Source organism: Acartia tonsa, chromosome 9, assembly GCF_053477335.1.
Source record: "Acartia tonsa isolate MP-2025a chromosome 9, ASM5347733v1, whole genome shotgun sequence".
Lineage (NCBI taxonomy): Eukaryota > Metazoa > Arthropoda > Copepoda > Calanoida > Acartiidae > Acartia > Acartia tonsa.
This window is the reverse complement of record NC_137268.1, coordinates 34,763,531-34,787,529: the sequence shown is the minus strand read 5'-3', so window position 1 is coordinate 34,787,529 and position 23,999 is coordinate 34,763,531. Positions and strand designations below refer to the sequence as shown.

At 32.5% G+C, this 23,999-nt stretch overlaps 1 protein-coding gene across 1 annotated transcript in view; it reads left to right on the top strand.

The window, feature by feature from the left end:
* The window catches only part of LOC145327505 (uncharacterized), an 86,044-nt gene that overhangs the window by 13,245 nt on the left and 48,800 nt on the right, over positions 1-23,999 (top strand). The window contains exons 5-7 of the mRNA XM_080171050.1: positions 7,243-7,285; positions 11,612-11,671; positions 15,039-15,121. Of these exons, the coding sequence (XP_080027176.1) occupies positions 7,243-7,285; positions 11,612-11,671; positions 15,039-15,121 (186 nt within the window). The remainder of the gene's footprint in view (positions 1-7,242; positions 7,286-11,611; positions 11,672-15,038; positions 15,122-23,999) is intronic.

Here is a 23,999-nt window from a genome sequence, read left to right as displayed (position 1 = left end):
ATTAAAGACCTTTTTTTCTGCCCCCCAAAATTATTTTAGATTTATTTCGCTTGTTCACTATACCTTATTCCTGCTTTGTCATCTATTTTCTGATCACTGGAGATCCTTTCGCTTTTCTTTTAAAAATGCAACAATAATTGGCTCCACATCCCTGTTGGAACTCCATGATGACTGTTGACAAACCCTGCACTGCATGTTACCAAACAAATTACAAGAATCATCATACAGTTAAGTAGCTCAGCTAGGTGTTATAGATTAGAAAGAGAGATTACACTGGGCTGTTTATTTAACTAGTCCCCAAAGTCTTATAATTTGTTGGCTTAACAACTTTGGAGACTTAAGTGAATTTTTATTGGTTGGCTTATTAGGTTGAACGTTCAAACGTTTCAACCACTGATTTTAATCTACTGAAGGCGTATTTTGTTTATCGCCATTGGGGATGTACATCAATTTATAGGCCATTATCTTATCCCTTTAGATCCCTGGCTTAAAAATGTTATTGCCAATCATTTGGACATTCAACTTAATGAACTAACAAGTCAAATTCAATGAAAGTCTTCAATGTTTTTAAGCAAAAGATTAGGAAAACGTTATTATAAAATTTGGGGACTAGAGTAATAAACAGCCTAATGTCCACTCCCTTCCTGATAGCTAATGCCTGTTAAAATATCAATTGTCTTGTTATCTTATATAACAGCTGATTTAATTTGGGATCTCAGAAAGCATTACTTATCCGCAATTTATGACGACGGACAAATAAAAATTAAATCTATAGAAGAGCTTTGCTTGTTAAAAAAAATGGCTGAATTATGATTTGATGATGAATTCTGATATTTTCCATATGATTTTAAGTCAAGCTTCTTCTTTCCTTCCCAAAACCAGGGATGGACGGGAACATTGGCTGTTAATACCACTAATCCCCAAAGTTTTATAGTAACATATTTCATTTGTAGGCCTAACAAATTTGGGGATTTTTATTAAATTTGATTGGACACTCATCTTGATGGAGAAACCAAACAAACAAACGTTTCATCCAATAATTGTAATCTACAGAAGGGGTAATTTTGTGTATTCCCAATGTGAATATACATCAATTTATCGCCATTGTCTTATCCCTTTAGATCCCTGTCCCAAAACACTGATCATTAAATGCATCAAAAAAGCAGATTCATTGGGGTTTATTGCTGTGCTAACTCTTGTGAGTTTTGCTTTTCATTATTTATTAGCATTGTTCACTTGTCTTCGCACAAAAAGATACTAAAATTTTTTTAAGCTGCGAAGCTGCTCTAGAATTAAGTTTCCGTAATTTACTCTTACTCAGCTGCTATATTAGATAGATGGTCAAATTTTTTGTGCATATAGTTTATTGGTCCGTCGTGTCGGTAATGCTTATGGAAGATACCATCCTAGATTTTCTTTTAGCATGTCTAAGATACAAAATCAATAGAATATACTTATTATTACACTTGATGAACTTTTAATTTTTGTGTATGTTATGTATTTCATGTGATATTTCCTTTGAACACACATTGGCTTCAAAATGTATTATTTCTCACAATAAGTGTTTATTATTTAAGCAGTTTTAGACCTAAGTAAAGCTTCCCTAAAAAGTAAACTTTAAATACTAGACATTAGGCTTCAGATTAATTATAAAATACTACTCAATCAAAATGTTGTTTTAAATATTTCATGGGTTATATTTTCAATTATGAATAATCGTGGATTTTTGTGTCCACGTTTAATAATATTTTAGCTCATTGTGCACTGTCACAATTTATTTTGTTAAGAAATTCAAAGGAAAATGCTTTTTCATATTTGTCAATTTCGTTAATCATTTCTTGGAATTATTAACCTTGCCTGAACTAATTTTTTTAAAATGAAAATAAGCAGGGCTTGGCAGCTGCGTTTTTTCTGACAATAGTTGTTGTAAATCTGTAAAATTCTGTGCAGCTTCCGCGATCTTTGTTGAGCCGGAGCCGAATCTTCTAATATATCATAGGCATCTAAAGGAATAAGACAATGGCCGATAAATTGAATAACATCATCAATAAAGATACACAAAATTACCCCTTTTTGCATAGGTATTGTAATAAGTGGTTAAAAAGTTTTGACACTCAACTTAATGAACCAACCAATCAAATTTTAATAAAAGTCCCCAAAGTTGTTTAGCCAACGAATAAGAAATTGTTATCATAATATATATACCAGACAGCCCAATGTCCCCTCCCTCCCAGAGTATATCAACACACAAAATGTCATATACAAAATCTTTAGAATTTTGATAACTTGCAGCCTAGCCGTTCGTAAAATAAGCGGTGGCCGATATCTAAAAAAAAGTTATGATTACTGCTTTTCATATTTTCTGACACTATGCATATTATTACTGGATGAAAAATGGTATTTTTTGTTCTTTCATCAATAAAACTAATATACCTACTCTTTGAATTAATTTTTTGTCACATTTTTAGGGAATTAGTCACTGCACCCCTAGCCCATAGGGGAGGGCGGGAAAAGATAGGAAAATAGCCTAAAACCAACCCAAGATGTTTATAATACTTTTTAAAGATATTTAGCTTCAGATAGAAAACCTTGCTACTTCATAATATAGTATTATAAATTAACATGGATTAGCCTATAGGTAAGCAGTTTAAAACCTGTTTTTAAGATTTCAAAATCAGTTCATAAACTCGGAAGATGCATTTATTCTGTTAAACTTCCGTTCTTCTATAGAAAAGCTGATTCTAACCCCATCATGAATAACTTTATAAAAAGATATCAATTTGTTTTATAACAAAGGAATGCTTGTTACTTTATTTTTATAACCATATAAGCTATAATTGGATCTTTTATGACCCTTCTATCCTATAGAGAGAAATTATGAGATTTATGTTGTAAAAAAATGTGAATATGACCTCTTTAAATTGAACAAAAAAGATATGATAATGATCAGGATTACTCATTACTTCTCTGCCAAAAAAGGTCTTATTTATCAAGTTCTTGACAATTAAAAAATCACCTAAAATTTATTGAGATACTTGCTACTGAAATGGCTATAGAATACGTAAATGTTGTGAAAGATTCTTGCACACCCTATACGAATGTTTTTACCAGCTGGCTAACATAACGATACCCCTAGTCCCTCCCATGACCCGAATGTTTTGACTAAAATCGAGACTATATTACATTGTAACCTTAACTGTAAAAAATTCACAATATCCACGTATTCTATATCCATTGCAATAAGTAATTTTTCTTCCAAAATTGGTTTCTTTAAGTTAAGTTATTATCTGAACTTAGATAATGATAATATTAGGTGTCTTGCTTATAAGAATAAATGGTACTATAGCATGAAACGGTGTAAAGGCCTCTTTATGATGTGAAATTCTGTTCTTTAGGGTCAATCCGCAAAATGAGCCAAGTTTAAAACTAGATGTTTTTTTAATGAAATGATCCAAGTATAACAGTCTTAGGCTTTTTCTAACATTAAAATTGTAATTTTTAATTATTTTATTATTTAAGGGTGTTTCATTGTTTTAAACATTGAACCCGGGAGGGGTTGTTTATCGGAGATAAAAAATAGTCCACTAGAAGAAAGAGTAAGCAATTAAAGTTTTTGGTCCAACAAATAAGAAAGCAAGTCTTTCCCGCCCCCTCCCTCCCTGCGGTTTAATGGTACTTCATGCTTATCTTATCCATAGGACAAGTAGCAAATTTTGTTCTCCAGTTTTTTTATCCCAACATCTGTGGCTGTAGTTATGGCTTGTTATAATTTAATTGGGCGCTTTATACAGCTGTACACAGCAATACCAGGGTCCAGGGATCTAATGGGATAAGGCAATTGCAGATAAATTGATGTACATCCCAAATATGATAAACAAAATATCCCTTCTGTAGATTATAATTAGTGGTTGAAACGTTTGGACAATTAACTATATAATCCAACTTAACAAAATCAACAAAAGTCCCCAAAGTTGTTAAGCCAACGAATAAGAAACCGTTATTATAAAACTTTGAGGTCTAGTGTAATAAACAGCCCATTGCCCCTCCCCCCCTCCCTCTGTAGCCATACAGATCAGGGAGGTGGGGGGGGATAGGGCAATTCTAGAAAAACTATTTTTCACACAACTTTTAAACTTCTCTAACAATGTGATTTTTTATTTTCTCAGAGAGAGGGGACAATTGGCTGTTTATTACAGTAGTCCTCAAAGTTTTACAATAACGTCTGTGTTCAACAAACGTTTCAACTACTTATTTTAATCTACAGAAGGGGTAATTTTGTGTGTCATCATTGGGGATGTACATCAATATATCGGCCATTGTATTATACCTTTGGATTTTCATATTATATATCAAACAAGAATGTATAGAATAAGAAGTAGATATCCAAAATAGTTTATCTTAATGTGCTCTATCCCTGTTTCATGATCCATAAAGCCGTGCTGTTCAATGTTGTTTTGTTCTTGTAAACTTCAACTCGCAGATTTTCATGGTTTTCACTGGCAGGGAGAGTCAATCTTAGAAAATAATTTTCTACTTCTTTCTAGGAACTTCAAGTAAAGGAGTAAGATAATTGATGTATAGTTCCATTTATGATTAACAAAGTTACCCCTTCTGTATATCAAAATTATTGGTGTAAAGGTTTTGACTTTGCCAGTTTTTTACAAAGACATAAAATAAAATCCCATTAGGTTGTTTTTGATGTTCTAAAAAATCACGAAACTTCTTATCTTATGATTTAGTTTTGAAGCATATTCAATATGTTAATAAATTCTCAGGCATATATGGGATACATTCCTAATTAATCTCATAATTATGTTGTAGAGGGGGGGGGGGTGTACTTAAAAAAATTAAGTTTGGCAAAATAACCACTAAAATCATCGTGAGACTCATAAAATACTCACAGTGCTAGTATGATTCAACAAAGTACCCAAAAGTTTTTAAACCAACGAATGATAGTTTACAATATAAAACTTTGGGTACCAGTATATTTTACACTCCAATGTGGCCTTCCTCCCTAGATTCATATATATGTTATATTAATATAAATAATCTGCATTATATGTTGTGCTGTAAAAAGGTGTAAACTTCAACCAAAACACTTTTTATGTCCCAACATAATTCTAACCATTTCCCCACATTTTTGGGGCTTGGACACCCTTGAAAAGAACGATTTAAAACAATTGTACATACCTACACTAGTTGCTTTACCTAGCATCTAGGGGGGGGGGGAAGGGGGTGGTCGGAATATAGCTTAAAACCAACCCAAGTTATTTTTAAACTTTACCTGAAAAGTTCAACCAATTCGGACCCCCAATTTTCTAGATCTTTAGCTTCGACAAATAAAAAACTTAATACTTTATATAATAGAACTAGCGGCTTCGCCCCTAGCCTCTAGGGGCTTTTTTCCTGAAGGTTCAGGGGAGAATTTAAAAAAAAAATTACATTTTTTTTAGATATTTTTTGTACTTAATAACTTTTTATAACTCTTTATAACTTTTTATATTTATTTATATTATTTAAAACCTTCCATTTTTTTCTTTTTTTATTGTTTTTTAAAATTTCTTTGCCATTAGCATTTTTGGGGCTTCTCCCCTACAGTAGAAGGAAGGTTTCACAATCTTTTTGAATTTGATAAAACTAAGTTTAAAAGAAGAAAAGAAATTTAAAAAGAAGAAAAATAATTGAAAATATAAAAAAATATATAAAAAAAGTATATCAAAATATATAAACATATATAAAAACATAAAAAAACATTAAAATTTGAAAAAAATATAAACATTTTTTTGGGGGGAGGGGGAATTTTTATTTTTTGGAGAGTTGGGGTGTCCCACCCCCCAAGAAAATAGCTAAAAACCACCACAGGACCAATAGGTATTTACCCTGAAGAGTAGAATCCAATCGGTTCAGTGGTTACCGAGATCTTAAGCTTCAGACAGACGGACGGACGGACAGACAGACATCATTCTACTTTGTATTATAGATAAATATCAGTAAAGATTTTTTTGGTCTCATATTTTGGTTCATAATTATTTTTAATCATTTTTCTTTATAAAGAGTTAATTGCAGTAATTGAAAGAAATGAAAGATAAATGTTTAATTCTGCTCTCTCTGGGTGGGTGGTAATTTAGGGGGTACAACTAAATAAGTCAGGGTGTTGTAATATTTTAATCTTAGCACAAAAGGCAATGAAGAAATAATATCAGATATACAGCCTTACTACCAGGCATATAGGGGATATGGCAACCCAGAGAAAATAACTTTTCCTCTAAAATATTTCCTTATTTAAATTTAGTTGTTTGTGATTACTTTTAAAAGTGAGAAATTTAATAATATTTTGAACAAAAATAGCACTAGAACATTTAACAAATTCACTTTTATATCATTTTCATAAATTAATGATTAAAGTAAAAGTAAAGTTATAGGGGGAAGGGATTAAAAAGCTGTATGTCCCCCACCCAGAGGAAAAAGCAGATGAAAAAGGTCCTAAACAAGGGGTATCCAAGTAGTTGTCTGGTTATACATCTATATTTATAGATTTATTGATTAATATTCTTCTTTACAATTTTTATGTGCAGCTTCTCTGTAATCCCTGGAGCCCCTATGCTCTATAGCTCATATGCAATAATTTCAACACGGCTGTAAAAAAGTTGTAGGCATATTAAAGGGAATTCAAAGACATTGGGCTTGTTAAAGTTATTTGCAATTGTGATTTAAACAGATAGAATGTTGCTAGGTTCCCTTTAAATACAGGTCGACTATTTGACACTTGATAAAATTGCTCATTAGTATTACTGACATGATATCTCCTTGCCATTTTTCACATTTTCAAAAGCGAAGCTTTTCAATAATTAGCGCCGGTTCGCGTCGTCCGATCGTCCGTAAGGAACAGTTAGCTCTTTTCGTAAATTTGAACATGTGAGAATTGTCCTAAAAATTTCAAACTTTGCATGGTGATTCCTATAATAATCAAGTATGATTTAGGAAGCGTAGAAACTCTATAATCGTTACCAGAAAGTCTGTACGTCCATTTAAGGTACAGTATTTTAAGTGAAGCATCTCTATAATCAAGTCCTAAGATGTAAACATGTCCTTAAACAGTATCTTGCGTTTGTCATCCATTTTTAATAAAAAAAAAATTTAAAACTTTCAGTTTAACTCAGCGATCAAAAAAATTGGCGAACAAGGTTAAACTTAAAAATGGCGCTAATAGAATAAGCTAACATGTGTTTGCTGGTACAGGAACAACCTGGAGGATGTCAAGAAGATGTTGGAAGAAAAGCACAAGGTGAGTCATAATTTTTTAGCTACTTTAGAATTAACTAGTAGCTATGCTCCTAGGAGACTCTAGGGGGGAGAAGTCTACCCCCTCTCCCTAGTTTTATTTTAAGCTTCAAAAAGAAAAAGAAACCTTTTTTGGTGGGGGGTCTTTTTTATCGGGATGGTTGAGATTCCTTCCACCTATATAGTTTTTAAAAACCTTCCCGGGACCTATAAAGAAGCTTCACTGTAAAGGAGAAGCATATTGGTTCAGTGTAGCGGTCAGTGAGGTCCTTTGCAACAGAAATAAGTTTATTCTTTATAAAATACGACTAGTGGCGGCGCTTTATTATCTTCAGGCGTTATTAAACCAAGTAACTTTCCTTTTTAAATAAATAACTTTGTATTTGGGGTCGAGGGGCGGGGGAAGGTGTAATGATTCTTAGATCGATTTGGCTCTTAATCAAGATGCTTTAAGCTCAGCATCTCTTTTATAGGCATCTTGCATTTTGAGCAATTTTATATGATTTGCTGACCTTCGTTTTTATGGATGTTTTCATCCTTGTTTTCTGAATATTTAAAATTGATTCTTACTAATATAATCTTCTAGTTGTTCTTTTTGCTCCCTTTTATTTAACTTTCAACTGAAACCTAAGCAAATCTTAGGAAGGAAATAAGTTTTATTGAAAATATAAAATGTACTGAAGTATTTACGTTATGTTCTTTCTACCCTGTACCTTATGATAAATCTTAAGGGATAAGGCAAAGGACGATAAAATACACATCCTTAATGAGTATAAACATAAGGGGGGGGGGGGGAAGTTTTGACACATTTGCGTAAACAGTGAGTATAGGCTTTATCTTTGGACTGAGAGGATAGGTTATTAGGGATAAAATCATTCTTACATGATTAATTTCCCCCAGATTTAAGATTTTTTGGATAGGCCTCCAGGTTCCGGAGCTCCAGGCCTCCAGGTGGTCTCTCTACAGGTAAAAATGAAAAAATGAGACCACCCGGAGGCCTGGAGCTCCGGAACCTGGAGGCCTATCCAAAAAAGCTTAAATCTGGGGGAAATTTATTATATAAGAATGATTTTATCCCTAATAACCTATCCTCTCAGTCCAAAGATAAAGCCTATACTCACTGTTTACGCAAATGTGTCAAAACTCCCCCCTCCCCCTTACCCCAAGTTTAAACTATGCTATTTTATATAAAAAGTACCCAAAGTTTTAAGGTATTCAAATTAGATAACTTGCTTCCATATGTTTATAACATTGGGTACCAGCAAAATGATTTAGAGCCCAATGGTTCCATTATCCTGGTGTAGAGAATACATGTACTACTATTTATTTTTGAGAATCTTTGTCCATATAATATATGTCAAAGGATATGTATTTTATGTACAGGGATATAGTAACGGGTATATTAACCCACTCCCCCCATATTACTATCTATAAACAAACGGTAGCTTTTAGAGAACGGAATACACCGCGAGATCTTATTTTAGTGCTTCACTGAATCAAATCTTGCTTAATGATTTGCATGTTAATATGGTCAAAAACCAACCCTTTGATTTTACGACCTTTTTCTGTATGTCCTTTCTGTGCATTGTATAGAGTTGCGCCAAGGCTTCCCCTAATAAACAAACTTCATAAAATAAATTAATTTAATGTCTAATAGCCCTATCGCTGATCTTTTGTCAGGATGAAATTTCAAATTTATGTTTAAATGAAATAATATATATTTAACAACTAAGACAATTGTCTTTATAAGCAGCGCAACAATGAAGGGAGAAGAAAACTTTTCAGAGATACCTTAAAACAAAACAAATTGGCAATTGGAAATATTGATACCAGGGATCTAAAGGGATAAGACAATTGGCGATAAATTGATGTACATCCTCAATGATGATACACAAAATAACCCCTTCTGTAGATTACAATTAGTGGTTGAAACGTTTGTACACACAACTTAATGAACCAATCAATCAAAATTCAAGAAAAGTCCCCAAAGTTTAAGCTAACGAATAAAAAAACGTTAATATAAAACTTAGGGGACTACTGGAATAAACTGCCAAATATCCCCCACCTTTATGTATTGATACATATACAGAGTAGCTTCGCTACTTCAACATAAGTGAGACAATACTTGAAATTGTTGAAAATATGTTTATGTAAGAGTTTTCAGTTAATCCAGTTAAAAGAAAATAATCCTCTCTGCTGGTATTTTATGCCTCTATTGTTCAAGGATTTATGATGGCAAGTTGAATTCTTTATACATACCTTTTGGTTTCTTCAAATAAAATTGATCAAAGGGGACCCATAGAATTTGGCATGTTAGATTGCAGTAACATTATACATACCTTTCGGTTTCTTCAAATAAAATTGATCAAAAGGGACCCATAGAATTTGGCATGTTAGATTGCAGTAACCCTTTATTATACATACTTTTTGGTTTCTCAAATATAAAATTGATCAAAGGGGTTCCATAGAGTTTGGCATGTTAGATTGCAGTAACCCTTTATTATACATTTTTTGGTTTCTTCAAATAAAATTGATCAAATGGGACCCATAGAATTTGGCATGTTAAATTGCAGTAACCAGGAAATGTTATATGAATTATAATATCTTTAAATTGATTAGCAAGAAATAAAAAAATAAAGATCGTGGAAAGAATAAGTAGCGAGTTTCGTCGTATCTTCAAAGATGTCTTTGATAGGTTAGGTAAATGTTAATGATTACCCCGCATGGGCTAGAAATAGGAGAAAAGCTACATTGAAAATACGACGAAACCCGCTACTTCGTTTTCTTTCCATGATCAAAAAATTAATTTTGAAAGCAGAAAATTTTAAAAGGGCGAATTGCTTATGAATTTAGACTTTAATATTATTTTAGCATATGATGTCCTTTTTCAAATGGCCACATTTTCTATAATTCAAATTTAATTCCCTAAAATAAGAAAGAAGTATTTTGTATGGTTTCTAATTGTCTCTTTATCTGAACTTTATCTAACTTTGAATTATATAAATATTTGTATTTTATATCTACTTCTGTTGTGTACCTTAGAATGAAAACTTATTCTTAACTCCAGTAGTTTGTTGATGTATCAGAGAGAGAGAGGGGACATTGGGGTGTCCCCAAAGTTTTATAATAACGTTTTCTTATTCGTTGGCCTAACAGCTTTGGGAACTTTGACTGAATTTTGATTGGTTGGTTAATTAAGTTGAGTGTTCAAACATTTCAAACACTAATTTTGATCTACAAAAGGTATATTTTTGTGTGTTACTATTTGGGATGTACCTCAATTTATAGGCCATTGTCTTTTCCCTTTAGTTCCCTGTTGATGTATGCATTTATATATGTTAGCTTATAATTTCAGCTCTAAGTCATGAGTATAATATTATCCCCCTTGCTTGCTGTTAAGGTGTCTGGTTCAAGTCTTGATCACACCTTACACGTAAAAAATAGTACCTACAGCTGCTGTGTTTGTCGCGTGATACTAATAATATGAGTATGGGAGGGGTGTTATGAGGCAACCCATTACCATACACAGTTAGGACTTCCAGTAAAAGGTTGTTCTTTTAAAGATTGGTATGTTGGATGAATATAAAAAATATCCTCGCCCCTGCTGTTTAATGATAATTATTATCTACTAAAAGGGTAATTTTGATCATTGTGGATGAATTTTAATTCACCGTCCTTTGATTATCCGCTAGAATAGAATTGGTTCTAAGCCATACTGAAAAATCATGTATCATATCGTACGAATATTAAAATAAAAATCACATTAAACCATTTTTGTTAGCCCGTGACTCCGGCATTTCGGTGCAAACAAAACTGGTTTTAAAGCTTATAATTGTTCATTTTTATATCGGCGGAAAGCTGTTTACAATACGATGCTATAAATAACTATTCTGGAACACCACGTTTTTATTGATAAGATGTACCTTTTGCTTTTGAGAGGAAGAAAGAAAGGAATAGGATTTTTATCAAGAATCAGCAAAAAGAACCTTTATGCTTTTTTAATACTATTGTGTAGTAAAAATTCTAATTTTCTTCTGCCCCCATTCCCCAACACGGGGGTGATATACACCCCAAAAAAAGAGTTATCCTATAACATAAAGTAGTAGTAAGTTTTTTTGTCTGAAGATTTTGAAAACTACATAACCTAATGAGTTCTCCCAATTTTATTAAGCTTCACATTGGTCCCAGGATGGTTTTAGGCTATTAATCTGGCCTCTTTCAAACAGTTAAAGTCTCAGAGTCTTAGATTCTAGAGGCGTTCCTCTAGTTGTTAATAAATCCCTGAATATCATACCTGTTGATTTCCAATAACTTTTTGTTTTATTTTCAGGATCACTACAAGCTGTATAACCTGTGCAGCGAGCGGTCATATGATGTTTCAAAATTTCAGGTATACAACTTTTTTGGCGCCTTCACTCAAGCTTATTTTTTTTGACCACGGAACCTCCGTTTAAATGTATGAACTCATTTAGAGTGTTGTATGTTTGTTTTCATTGGTGATGTACATCAATTAATCGGCCATTGTCTTATCCCTTAAGATCCCTGAAACTTCACAATCTTCCTTTATGCGTAGCAGCATTAAATCAAAGGATTAAAAATTATCATGCGGTTTCTAGTTTCAAAAAAATCTTAATCTTAGATTATCGATTTTTATACAAAATATTAAATTTAACATCTGCCTTTTAAATACGCAAAAAGAGGTTTTAAGGCTTCTTATATTAGCTTCTTTAAATAAACATGCCCCTAAAGGCCCTTAGGGGCGTAGTTGCTAGTGATCTTATAAAGCATCAAAAGATCTTTAATTCTAAATTTCTTTTATTATAAAACTATAAAAATTACAAAACACGTAGTTTCTCTTTTAAAGAACCTCGAGGGGCTTCTTACGAGAAAGAGTAAATCAGAGAAGATTAGTAGATTTCTGGACAGGTACTTGATTGTGCTTGCACGTGGATATTTTCAATGAAACTTTCACGTTTTTTGTCCCTAGCGGAGAGTTATGATCGTAAATTAGGAAAGTTAAAATAGTCCAATCGGTTTCAAACTTTCCATGGAGGTTTTTCTTACGGTATAGGTAAGAAATCGCATTTGTTCTTTGATATAGGGATTCCTAGGACAATTAAACAATTATAGGATCATATTATAAAAAAAGCATGTAAGACAGATGAAAAGCAGCTGCTACCTTTCAAATTTCCAGGCCTGAAATGTAGCTAATTTTTGCTTAAAGAAATCTATCAAATAATTTCAGTTCAATTCTGTATTCTATTTATATTTCTCTGATGTAAATATAGGAAATCAGTAGAAGAGGGTCGGGATGAAAAAAATAATAACATGGACAATTTTGTTTACAGTTAGCGCAGCCATAACAACATAACAATTGTTTTCGTCAGATATAACAAATACATACAGGAACATGTATGGAAAATCTTACTAAGTAATCAATAAACATCAAAAAGAGAGGGGTCAATGGTCTGTCTATTACGCTAGTCCCTAAAGTTTTTAATAACGTTTTCTTCTTCATTGTTTTCATAACTTTGGGGACTTAAGTGAATTTTGTTTGGTTAGTTAATTAAGTTCACTGTTCAATCGTTTCAACTGCCAATTTTCAAATTACAGAAGGGGTAATTCTGTGTATTATCATTGGGAATGTTCATCAATTTATCGGCCATTGTCTTATTCCTTTAGATTTCTGAATAGACAAGCATTGACAACTGTTTCTTTATGTTTGCAATATGTAATTGAAGGTAAGAGAATGTTTGACAGACGGACGTTACTATCTAAATTAAAGAGTAGGTTTGCTACAGAAAAAGAGGTTATGAAATAGGAGGAAAGGAACCAAAAATGTGAGCAAAAGAAAGGAATAGAAAAATATTGTGAAAAAAAAATCTAGATTTTCACCCTAACATATTCAAGAAATGAGATGGGAGTGGTATTTTATTTTGTTCTAAATATAGACCCCCCCCCTCCTGTAGGAAAAAATCACAGGGGAGGGGGGAATGAATAGGATCCCGTCACGTTTCAATATTCCCACCAAATTCATTTTTTCTAGGGGAGAGAATACTCATCCCTTGGGAATGGTTTGGAAAAGGGGTACCCCCCCCCCCTCATCATCTCTTGGGAATAGTCAGAAATAATGGATCCCCATCCCCTTCCCATAAATGATGTACATCCCCAATGATTATTCACAAAATTACCCCTTTTGCAGATTAAAATTTATTAAAACTTTTATTATACGAACAATTTAAGATTCATTAGTCTTCAAAGTTGTTAAGCTAATTAATGAGAAAACGTTTTCATGAACTGATTTAATAAATTGCCCAATGTCCCCTTCCTCCCTGAATGTGACGTCATAAATCTGTTGAAAATGCGAAAATATTTAAATCAGGATTTTTCAATAGTTCCCGGATATTATTCAACTAAGATGCTAGTCCGTTTATTTCAGTAAGTTACAAATTAAGGGAGAGAGAGGGCAGTTGTAAGAGGATTATTCAATGAAAAAAAAGAGATATTTGTGGAGGTGTGGGGGATTCAAGTATTCTAAGAGGATTCAAAATTAACGAGAATCATTGTCGATTATGTCCATATTTTCTCAGCCTTCAATACTTCTTTTAGGGTAGCTCGTTTTTTATTGCTAACCCTTAACTTTATTTAAAAGAGAAAATAACCTGTGCTGAAAGAGTTAGTCGGCTCAGTAGTAATGTGTTAATTGGGATATGACGAGCAAAATACGATTAGGGTTCTATTAACATGTACATAATAAACATTATTTTATTTGTAAGTATAAATCCTATTATATTTTAAGAATAAATTGTCAGTGCTTTTATACATTGTGTATTTTAGAGGAAAAATATGGATATTAAAAATCCTCTAAGATCATGCAACATTACAAAATAAAGCAAAACTTAATTGTATTATATATTTTACCAACCAATTATGATCAACAAATTAACCCAAGTTTTAGATTATGTAAGTTTTGGCACTCCTAGTCTGTACCCAAAATATTTAAGCCAACTAATGAGAGAACGTAAAACTTCTGTATAATTTATCCTCCCCTTTCACCCTGCTACACTTTGAATTGGACTAGTAAAAAGCTTTTTATTTAGACCGTCAAGTCTCCTGTTTTAAATATCTTATCGGACATAGAGACAAACAAACATATATCTTCTGTGTTTCATAGAATGAAATATTATTAGTAAAAAATCACGAAACCTCTCCAAATTCTTTGTGATATACAAAAAATAATCTATTGATAGTTTTAATAAAAAAAATAAAGAAGTTAATTAAATATATAGGTATGACTACTATTTTCCCCGTCAGTCTGTCCGTTCGTTCGGTATGGGCACTTACATAAATTGACTAATATTTGTTTATTGATTAATGTCAGAAATTTTAAAACCTTAAATAATTACCTATCAGGGATCTAAAGGGATAAGAAAATCGCCGATAAATTGATATACTTCCACAATAATGATACACAAAATTATACCTTCTATAGATTTAAAATTAGTGGTTGAAATATTCGAACACTCAACGAAATGAGCCAACCAATCGAAATTTACTAAAGTTGTTAAGCCAACGAATAAGAAAACGTTATTATAAAACTTTGTGGATTATTGTATTTAACAGCCCTCTCTCTCTCTCTCTCTCTCTCTTTTTTTTTCTCTCTCTCTCTTTTTCTTTCTCTCTCTCTCTCTCTTACTCATTCTCTCCCTTTCTCTCTCTCTCTCTTTCTCTCCAATGATTATTGGGTTTTTTTTCAGAATCGGGTGGCGTACTACCCCTTTGACGACCACAACCCCCCAGAATTCTCAATGATGAAAACTTTCTGTGAAGACGTGGAAAAGTAAGTTATAGTTACTTAATTTATGGACAGTATTCCGCGGAAAGTAAAATTAAAAATTATAGATCAATGTCTGTTTTATAAAACTGGGATTTGTCTATAATTTTTTTTTAATTTGCGAAAAATTTTGTGTAATACATGATTTTTCAGCATTGATCACAACTGGTTCTAACCTAAACATCTCGTAGATTTTTTAATACATCTTATTTATCCTTAATATCGTTCCATTAATATATAGGGTAGTGCGGGGTTAATGCGGTAGGGGGGTCTAATTCCGGTCACTCGACCAACTTTTTTAAAACCGTTTTTTAACGGTGTTCTAAACGTTTGTGAGAGATCTTCAGAAAAGCAAAGTTGTAGTTTATTGCCTATACTTTCATTTCTTACTTCAGCAAATTTTTGTCAGATCACTCCTTCTATGATTTTTTTCCCTCAAAAAGTTGCAAAAAATTTGCAAAAAAAAAATTTCAAAATAGGCCATGTTCAATCTAAAATTGTGAAAAAATGATAAGTCCTATTGACCCCCGGGTTTTTGTAAAATGAAAGATATGGCATTAATTTATCGTTTGCAATTGGAGGCGTTGTTCTAACTTGATTTTTTCATAATTTTTTTTTCGTCTCAAAAAAAGGGTCTATTCCGGTCACTTTTTTTTACTTTTTTTATTACTGTATTTATAAATGTATAATACCCTAATTTTTTTTTTAAGTGATCTGGAAGCATGAACAACCCAAATGCATGACCTAAGCTTTAATCATTGCCTTGCCTGTTGTGTGATGTACATTACTAGTCATTTTACTGCTTGTATTATGTCATGTTTTGTTGCCTAAGCTTTTCAATTTGTAAAGACATTAAAAATTTTTCAGACACATTTTTATAGTAATGGGAAGAGTATATCACCCAAAGGAACGCCTTAAATATTTGCCTGAAGATGTATCAGCTGCATTGGCTCATGTAAGAAGGGGTATGTCTATTAGAAAGACTGCTAGAAGATTTAAAATTCCATATGAAACCCTTGCATCTTTTTCGTATAAGAGGGTGTTCGCGATTTTTGCGCGGTTTGGATTTTTTATGTCAAATCGGCTAGGATTAAGCTAGTAAGGTGTTTAAGGTGTCTATAGAAAGCTCTTTGCATGTCCTAACAAAAACTCCCCAGGATATGGGTTCTATCTCCAAGATTTAGAGTACATATTCAAGATTTTGTAATTTCAAAATTCCTGTTGCATAAAATGTGTTGAAATATTAGAGTTAGACCCCATATCATTTGAAGTTAATTGTCAGGCATGTAATTCTGCATCTTTAGACACCTTAACCACTTTTGTAGGTCAATCCTAGCCAATTTGAGACAAGAAAAAATGTATCAAAAACTGCTGTCAAAACTGGCAGGATTTTTAAAATTAAAAATTTTTTGGAAAAAATCACTTTTTTCAAGAAATTCCAAAACCTGCGAATCAGAAATTGCCTCTAATTTATGTATAAAGCTTAAAAAAACCTAATCATATAATAAAAAGTATGATTTTTTTTTAAAAGTTTGCATGAAAAAAATCGATGTTTTTTTTTGCGATTTTACCAACTTTTTTAAAATGGGCAAAATGTGGTCAAAAAATTTTCTGATCTGCATGCGACTAGTACCGTTAGAAAGCTAATGACCTCAGCTTTTTACTCATAGTTTAAAATGTTAAAAAAAATATTTTAAGGGGGTGTTCCACCCCCCCAAAGTCAACTGACCGAAATAGCCCCACCGGTGGGGTTATTCCGGTATAGGCCAACCGCCGCCCTTAAAACCGATTTTTGACCGACTTCTAGTTGCGAGATCTTAACGGGACCAAGACAGGCTTCTTCGTTATTGCCATATCTTTCATTTGCAATCTTAAAAACCGGTAAAAGTTTTTGGGAAGTATGTTTTTTTTTAAGTTGAAGCAAAAAATTGACCGGAATAACCCCGCACTACCCTACCTATTGTCTTTTAAACTCAAAATAAGAATTTAAATCATCGATTTTATGTAGTTGCATTTTTCATTACCATACGTTCATTTTGATAAAATTAAATTAACAAGGATTACAACATCTATAAAAGCCAAGCACTTAAACGGTAGGACAAATATTTTTAACCTGCAGAATAAGTAGTTTTGTATCATTATTTGGTAAGAATATAAAGTATTTAAGTATATTGTCTTATCCATTAAATGCATTGAGTTGCATCAAATTTTTTTTTTTTTTGAATTTATTCCATTTACATTGTGAACATTCCTATTAACTTATCACATAATAACCCAAAATCGGCACCAATATATTTTACCTACCCTAGAGATCTAAAGGGATAAGACAATGGCCGATAAATTGATTTACATCCCAATGTTAATGCACAAAATTACATCTTCTATAGATTATAATTAGTGGTTGAAACGATTGGACACTCACTTAATAAAGTAATCAATCAAAATTCATTGAAAGTCCCCAAAGTTGGAAAGTCGACAAATAGGAAAATATAAAACTTTGGGGACTAGTGTAAAAAACAGCCCAATGTCCCTTTCACTCTGATTGTACCCAATATAGAAGCGAGGGACATTTGAAAAAAGATAAGCACTAAATTATAGATGTAGGTTCAACTTTTTGATATTACTGTATTCCAATTTACTGTTAAAGGATAAAATATAATGAAACTTTCCGTGACTTATAAGAAGCGTCACTGTAAAGGTTCATATCGGTTCAGTGGTTAGCGAGATTCTTATTGGTGGAAAAGTTTTGACACTTACTAATTCAGAACCAACCAGTCAAGATAAAAAAAGTAACCAAAGTTCATTAAGCCAACAAATTGGCGAACGTGTTTTTTTTAACTTTGGGTACTAGTGTCCCCTCACTCTCTTGTACAAAACTTTATTGCATAGTTTTGTTTCCTTATCTTCTGTATACATAGTACACAGTACTGTATGAACTGTACTTCTTTGCTTTTTTTCAGGGAAAATTACACAATCCATTATCTATAATAAAAAGTAGCTTGATGTCTGTCCGTCTGTTTGTCCCTTAAGATCTCGGAAACTACTGAACCGATCGGATTCTACTTTTCAGGGAATATACCTACCGGTCCTGTGGTGGTTTTAGGCTATTTTCTTGGGGGGTGGGACACCCCCAACCCCCCTAAAAATGAAAAAATCCCCCCCCCCCCCAATTTTATTTACGAATTTTTACGAATCCGCGATTTATTCGCTAAAATTTGCGATCCGTTCGCATTTTTTTCCTCTGGGTAGGTAACGATCCGTTTGCATTTTTTTCTGCTGGGTAGTTTATATACTAAAGTAACAGGATGTCTCTATCTGTCTGTAACGAAGGTTCTTATAACCGCTGAACCGATACTAAGATTTAAAGTGTTGAGGATCGACTTTTTCCCCCCTCCCCACCATCAAGTGCCCCTAGAGGCCTTTAAGAGCGTAGTCGCTGTTTCTTATAAAAACGAACTGCTACGCCCAGCTAGAACTATTCAATCAAGTACAGCTGCGGTTGCGGCTTTTAAATCAGTTTTCATTAGCTTATACATATATCCCTGAAATAGAATCGTGAATTTTATCAGGATGAAAGAAAACATAACATATGGCATTTTTTTCTGCATTTTTTTATTAACAAGGTAGCTACTCTAGTCATTTGTTTTTCAAGTATGGTTTATACTTTACCAGCGGCTAATCTTCTAGATGCCTCTAGGGGCACTTTAGGTGGTTGTGATTTGAATTTGACCCCCTCTCCCTTGTTTTAGTGGCAAAAAGAAAAAATACAATTACCCCCTATTTGTTTTTTATTTGGGGGGGGGGGTACAGCCCTCAAAAATAATTTTAAACTTTACCAGGTTCAGCGGTCAGCACGATCCTTCGGTACAAACAAACATCATATTACTTTGGTATAAGGATTGGCCGTTTTTAAGACTTTAAAATTACAAATATTTATAACTCGATATATTTTGATTTTTTGCGTCATTTAAATTGTTTTCTCGTATTCATTCGAATCCGGTGGATAGGAACTGGTTCTCATCCATACGAAAAAAAAACTATGTTTAGCATCGTATTATATCCAGCTTTCTACGAATATAAAGATGTACAATCATAAGATTAAAACCAGTTTTTTTAGCCCGTGCCTTTACCACCTCGGGTCTTAAAAAAAAATTGGTTTTAATCTTGTAATTGTACATTCTATATCCGCGGAAAGCTGTTTATAATACAATGCAAGAAATAACTATTATACAGAAATGTTTTGTACATTAGAACCATTAGAACTTAACAATCATTAACAAAAAATGAATAATTAACATTGTTTTTAAACAATGTCGTTTTTAGTAGCGAAGCTACTCTACAATTCCAAATGTTCGTCCGTCCGTCCGCCCGTCAGTCCGTCCGTTAGACACGAAGGGGGGAAACGTGATTTTATCAGGTTTTAACAAATGCTCTTTAAATCTCCTTGTCCATAATTTTATTGATGATTTTTTGTAATCCGCTACTTTTTCATCCTTGTTTATACTTACTAAATGTGTACACAATGTACATTTTACAATTGTGTCCTTTAGAAGCGCAGCAATACAAAAAATAACAATAACAGCAACATTTTAGGCTCCAATACTAGGACCACGGCATTCGAATTGAACTAAAACAGAGATCGAAAGGGTTAATACAATGGCCGATAATTCCCCAATGATGATACACAAAATTACCTCTTCTGTAAATTACAATTAACGGTTTGGACACTCGACTTAATGAACCAACCAATTAAAAGAAAATGTTAATATTAAAAACAACCCAATGTCCTTTCCCATCCTGTGAAAAAATGTGTTTGCGGTTAGCAGATCTTTTGACACACAGACAGACAGACCGGCCTACAACCTTTTATACAAGGATTTACTAAATTGTTATTCTGAATATTTGGAGGTGTAGCAAGTTTCCTTTCATTTCCTGTTTCTTGTGAAATAGATAGAAACCATTCAAAATGATAACGAGAAATAAAAAGACTAATTTAAACAGAAAAATGGTATGTTAGGATTATTCAAATAATATTAGCGCAGCTACAGTGGTACTAGAATATCTCACCTAGAGATTGTTTCACCTTTTTACATTAAATAAAAATTAAGAAATAACAGTTAGTTACTATTGAATTGTTGTCTACGCTTACAGCAAGCTACCTCGCTAATTATCTCTTACGGGCGAGGCTGCTTTCCCTGACACTGAGACGCCCTTTAAGACTCTTGGCTTGCATGTCCTAACTAAGAATGTTAATGAGTAATGCCTGTTTTGGGTAAGACATTCCTTTACTCTTACCCCTATTGTCACGCATCTAACAGCAGCAGGAACCATTTTTAACGTCTATGTGTTGATCTGAAATACGAAAATGATAAAAACAATTAATTTTGTCTCAATTTGGGTTGGGCCTGATATTATTTTGGCCGGATACCGGGTATCCGGCTAATTTCGAATGTCTGATATCCGGTATCCGACCGAATATCTGGCCAACGCCGGATATCCGGCTTTAAAAACAGCCGGATATCCAGTACCCGGATAGTTTCTATGTCCGTTATCCGGCCGGATATTGATAATGGCCAGATATCCGGTCAAACCGGATATCCGGCCCAACCCTAGTCTTAATCATTATAGGATTTGACTAGTGGTAAAAGTCCCAACTTACCAACCTTATGTTTGTTATACATATGTCGAGTGTACATTCTGTTTATTTTATGAATGTATCATTAACTGTATAAATTCCAGGGATTTTAAGGGATAAATTAATATATGCACCCAATTTTGATGAACAAAATTACACCTGCTGTATACTGTTGAAAGTTGGGTTGGACTGTATATCCGTATTGGCCGGATATCCGGCCAATTTTAATAACCGGCCTGATACTGGATATTAAAACTTTTCGGATACCGGATATACGGCTGATTTTTAATGCCGGATATCTGGTAATCCGGCCTATAATTTTCCAGATATCCAGCCTTGGCTAGATATTTGGCCGGATACCGGATATCCGGCATTAGAAATCAGCCAGGTATCCAGCATCCTGTTAAAAAAGTATCCGGCCCAACCCTAGTTAAAAGGTAGAATTTTGCAAAATTCAAAAAGTACCCAAAGATTTTGAACCATTTAATAAAATAACGTTTTGAAAAAACTTTTGGAACCAATTCAATGTCCCCACCCTCCCTGATAAAGGGAGAGGTCATTTTCTAGTAAATCCCGTAAAGGTGTGTGTTATAAGGCCTAAAAATAGTAGTAGAACGATAAGGTGCTCTAGATATATGTATTCCCTATTGAATAGAACAATAGGGAAATTTTTTTTTTTTTTTTTGATAACCGTACCTGGATTATCTAAAAAAAATACGAAATTTCTATCAAACGCTTTGTTTGGCTCAAACTGACAAAAATTAAAAAAATATATAATTATAATAATAATGTTTTCTATAGGTACAAGGTAAAGGTTAAGAACAATCTATACCATTAAACAAAGGAAGAAGTCATTCTTTACAGGTTGATTTATTATAATTATATTTTTTTTTATTTGTGTCAGTTTGAGCCAAACAAAGCATTTGATAGAAATTTCAGATATTCCAGGTACGGTTATCAAAAAAAAAAAAAAAAAATTTCTTCCCTATTGTTCTATTCAATAGGAAATACAAATATATAGAGCACCTTATCGTTCTACTACTATTTTTAGGCCTTATAACACACACCTTTACGGGATTTACTAGAAAATGACCTCTCCCTTCATAAACTACATTTATCTAAAACAAAAACGATAATTTCTGTAAGTAGCGCAGTAACAACAAGCACCGTTTACTGTTGAGGAATTCTTCATTTGGGTTCAAATATATGTAAGAAATGAAGAAATACTTCTATTAACCATTTAAAAAGTTATACAAAAATTAATTGTAGTAATGGTTATATAATATATTGACGGGGGAAAATTTGTCGTCAAATTAAGTTGCTAATATGGACTACGTTTATTGATCAGTTCGTTTATCCAGTAGAAGGTGGGGTAAAAGGGTTGGATGTGGGTTATCATTATTTTAGACAGCTGAGATAATTACTTTATTATAATAATACATGAAAATCTGGTGAAACATCGATTGTTGTAGTACATAATACTTAACATGTTAATTATGTTATGTCTTTATATGTAGTATATCATGTCAATGGCATGTAATTGCTGCGCTACTTATAGTCATTATTAATCTTTTATTTTTACTTTCTCTCGAATCTAGTGGCGCTTGTCTTTATTTCAATAAACCATAGTTTATATATAAGGAAAAAATACTGAAATAATACAGGGTATACCTATATTAAGAAAGTTGAAAAATAAGAGTTAGAATTTACGTAATATACAAATGGAAAAATTCTCTAAACCAGAAATTTGAGTAAAGCTTCATAAAAACAGGTATTAGCAGGAAGTTTGTATAATAATGTTTTCTTATTCGTTGGATTAATAACTTTGGTGACTTGTATTGAATTTTGATTGGTTGGTTCCTTAGATTGAGTTGTCAAACGTTTAAACCACTAATTGTAATACAGAAGGGGTAAATTTGTATCATCATCGGAGATGTACATTAATTTATAGGCCATTGCCTTATCCATTTAGATCTCTAGGTATTAAGAAGATCAGTTGAAATAAACACAAAAATAGTAACAAAATATTGAAAAATTACGATATTCTAATGGTAAAAAATAAACTTTAATATATTTTTGAAACCTTTAATCCATGATTTTCTTTATATTTTAGTATATGAATCTTATTATAACCCTAGGATATATAAATCTAATATATAATATTGTATACAGACTAATATATAATTTATACCTTTGTCACTCTTAATGATTGTAAGAAATTCTTTAAATAGGGTGCAGCTACTCCTTGATTTATTTCTGATTTATATTAATCAGGGAGGGAGGGGACATTGGCCTAGTTATTACACTAGTCCCCAAAGCCTTATAATAAAATTTTCTTATTTATTATTAGCTTAACAACCTTGGGGACTGTTATTGAATTTTGATTGGTTGGTTCATTTAGTTAAGTGCCCATACGTTTCAACCACCAATTGTAATCTACAGAAGAGGTAGTTTTGTGCATCATTAATTTGGATGAACATTTATTTATCGGCCATTGTCTTATCCCTTACCTAATTAAAACAACCAGGGATCTTAAGTGATAAGACAATAGACCATTAATTGATGTACATCCCTAATGATGATAAGCAAATCTACCCTTTTCTTTAGATTAAAACTAGCGGCTACGCCCCTAGAGGCCTCTAGGGGCACTTGAGGAGGAGAGAGTCGAATTTGATGATTCAATTTCTTATTTTAGATTTTAAAAGAAAAAGTTTTAAAAAATTTACGTTTGATGTTTATTTTTCGTTGAACTCTCTTTCTAAAATTGGTAAAGAAGTTGTATCAACTTTTTTTTTTTATAGCTAGCCGGTTCTTTTAGTAAGTAGTAGATGTAAAATTTTTCATAGAATTCAAATATGCAATCGGTTTTTTTGTAGACCTCTTATTTTTAAAGTAATTTAAGTTTTTAAAAAAAATAATTAAGTCGGTTTTAAGGTACTAAAACGCAACAAAATAAAAGAAGAAAATGGTCAGTAAGAACAAAAATAGTAAGATCTTTAATTTGACACCTTACTTTTAAAATTCTGTTGAGTAATTATTGAAAAAATCTATTTTTTTAACCTCGGTATAATAAAAACTTTAGACCTAAATATTTTCTCAAACAGACATAAAAAACATGGGTTCATATATACCATTAGAATCAGAAAAATATTACGAATCCATTGTAAGCAAAATTGAAAAAAATTAAAAAATTAAAAAATTACAGAAATGGCCAATTATTTTTTTTGTTCAGACAACACTATTGTCTTC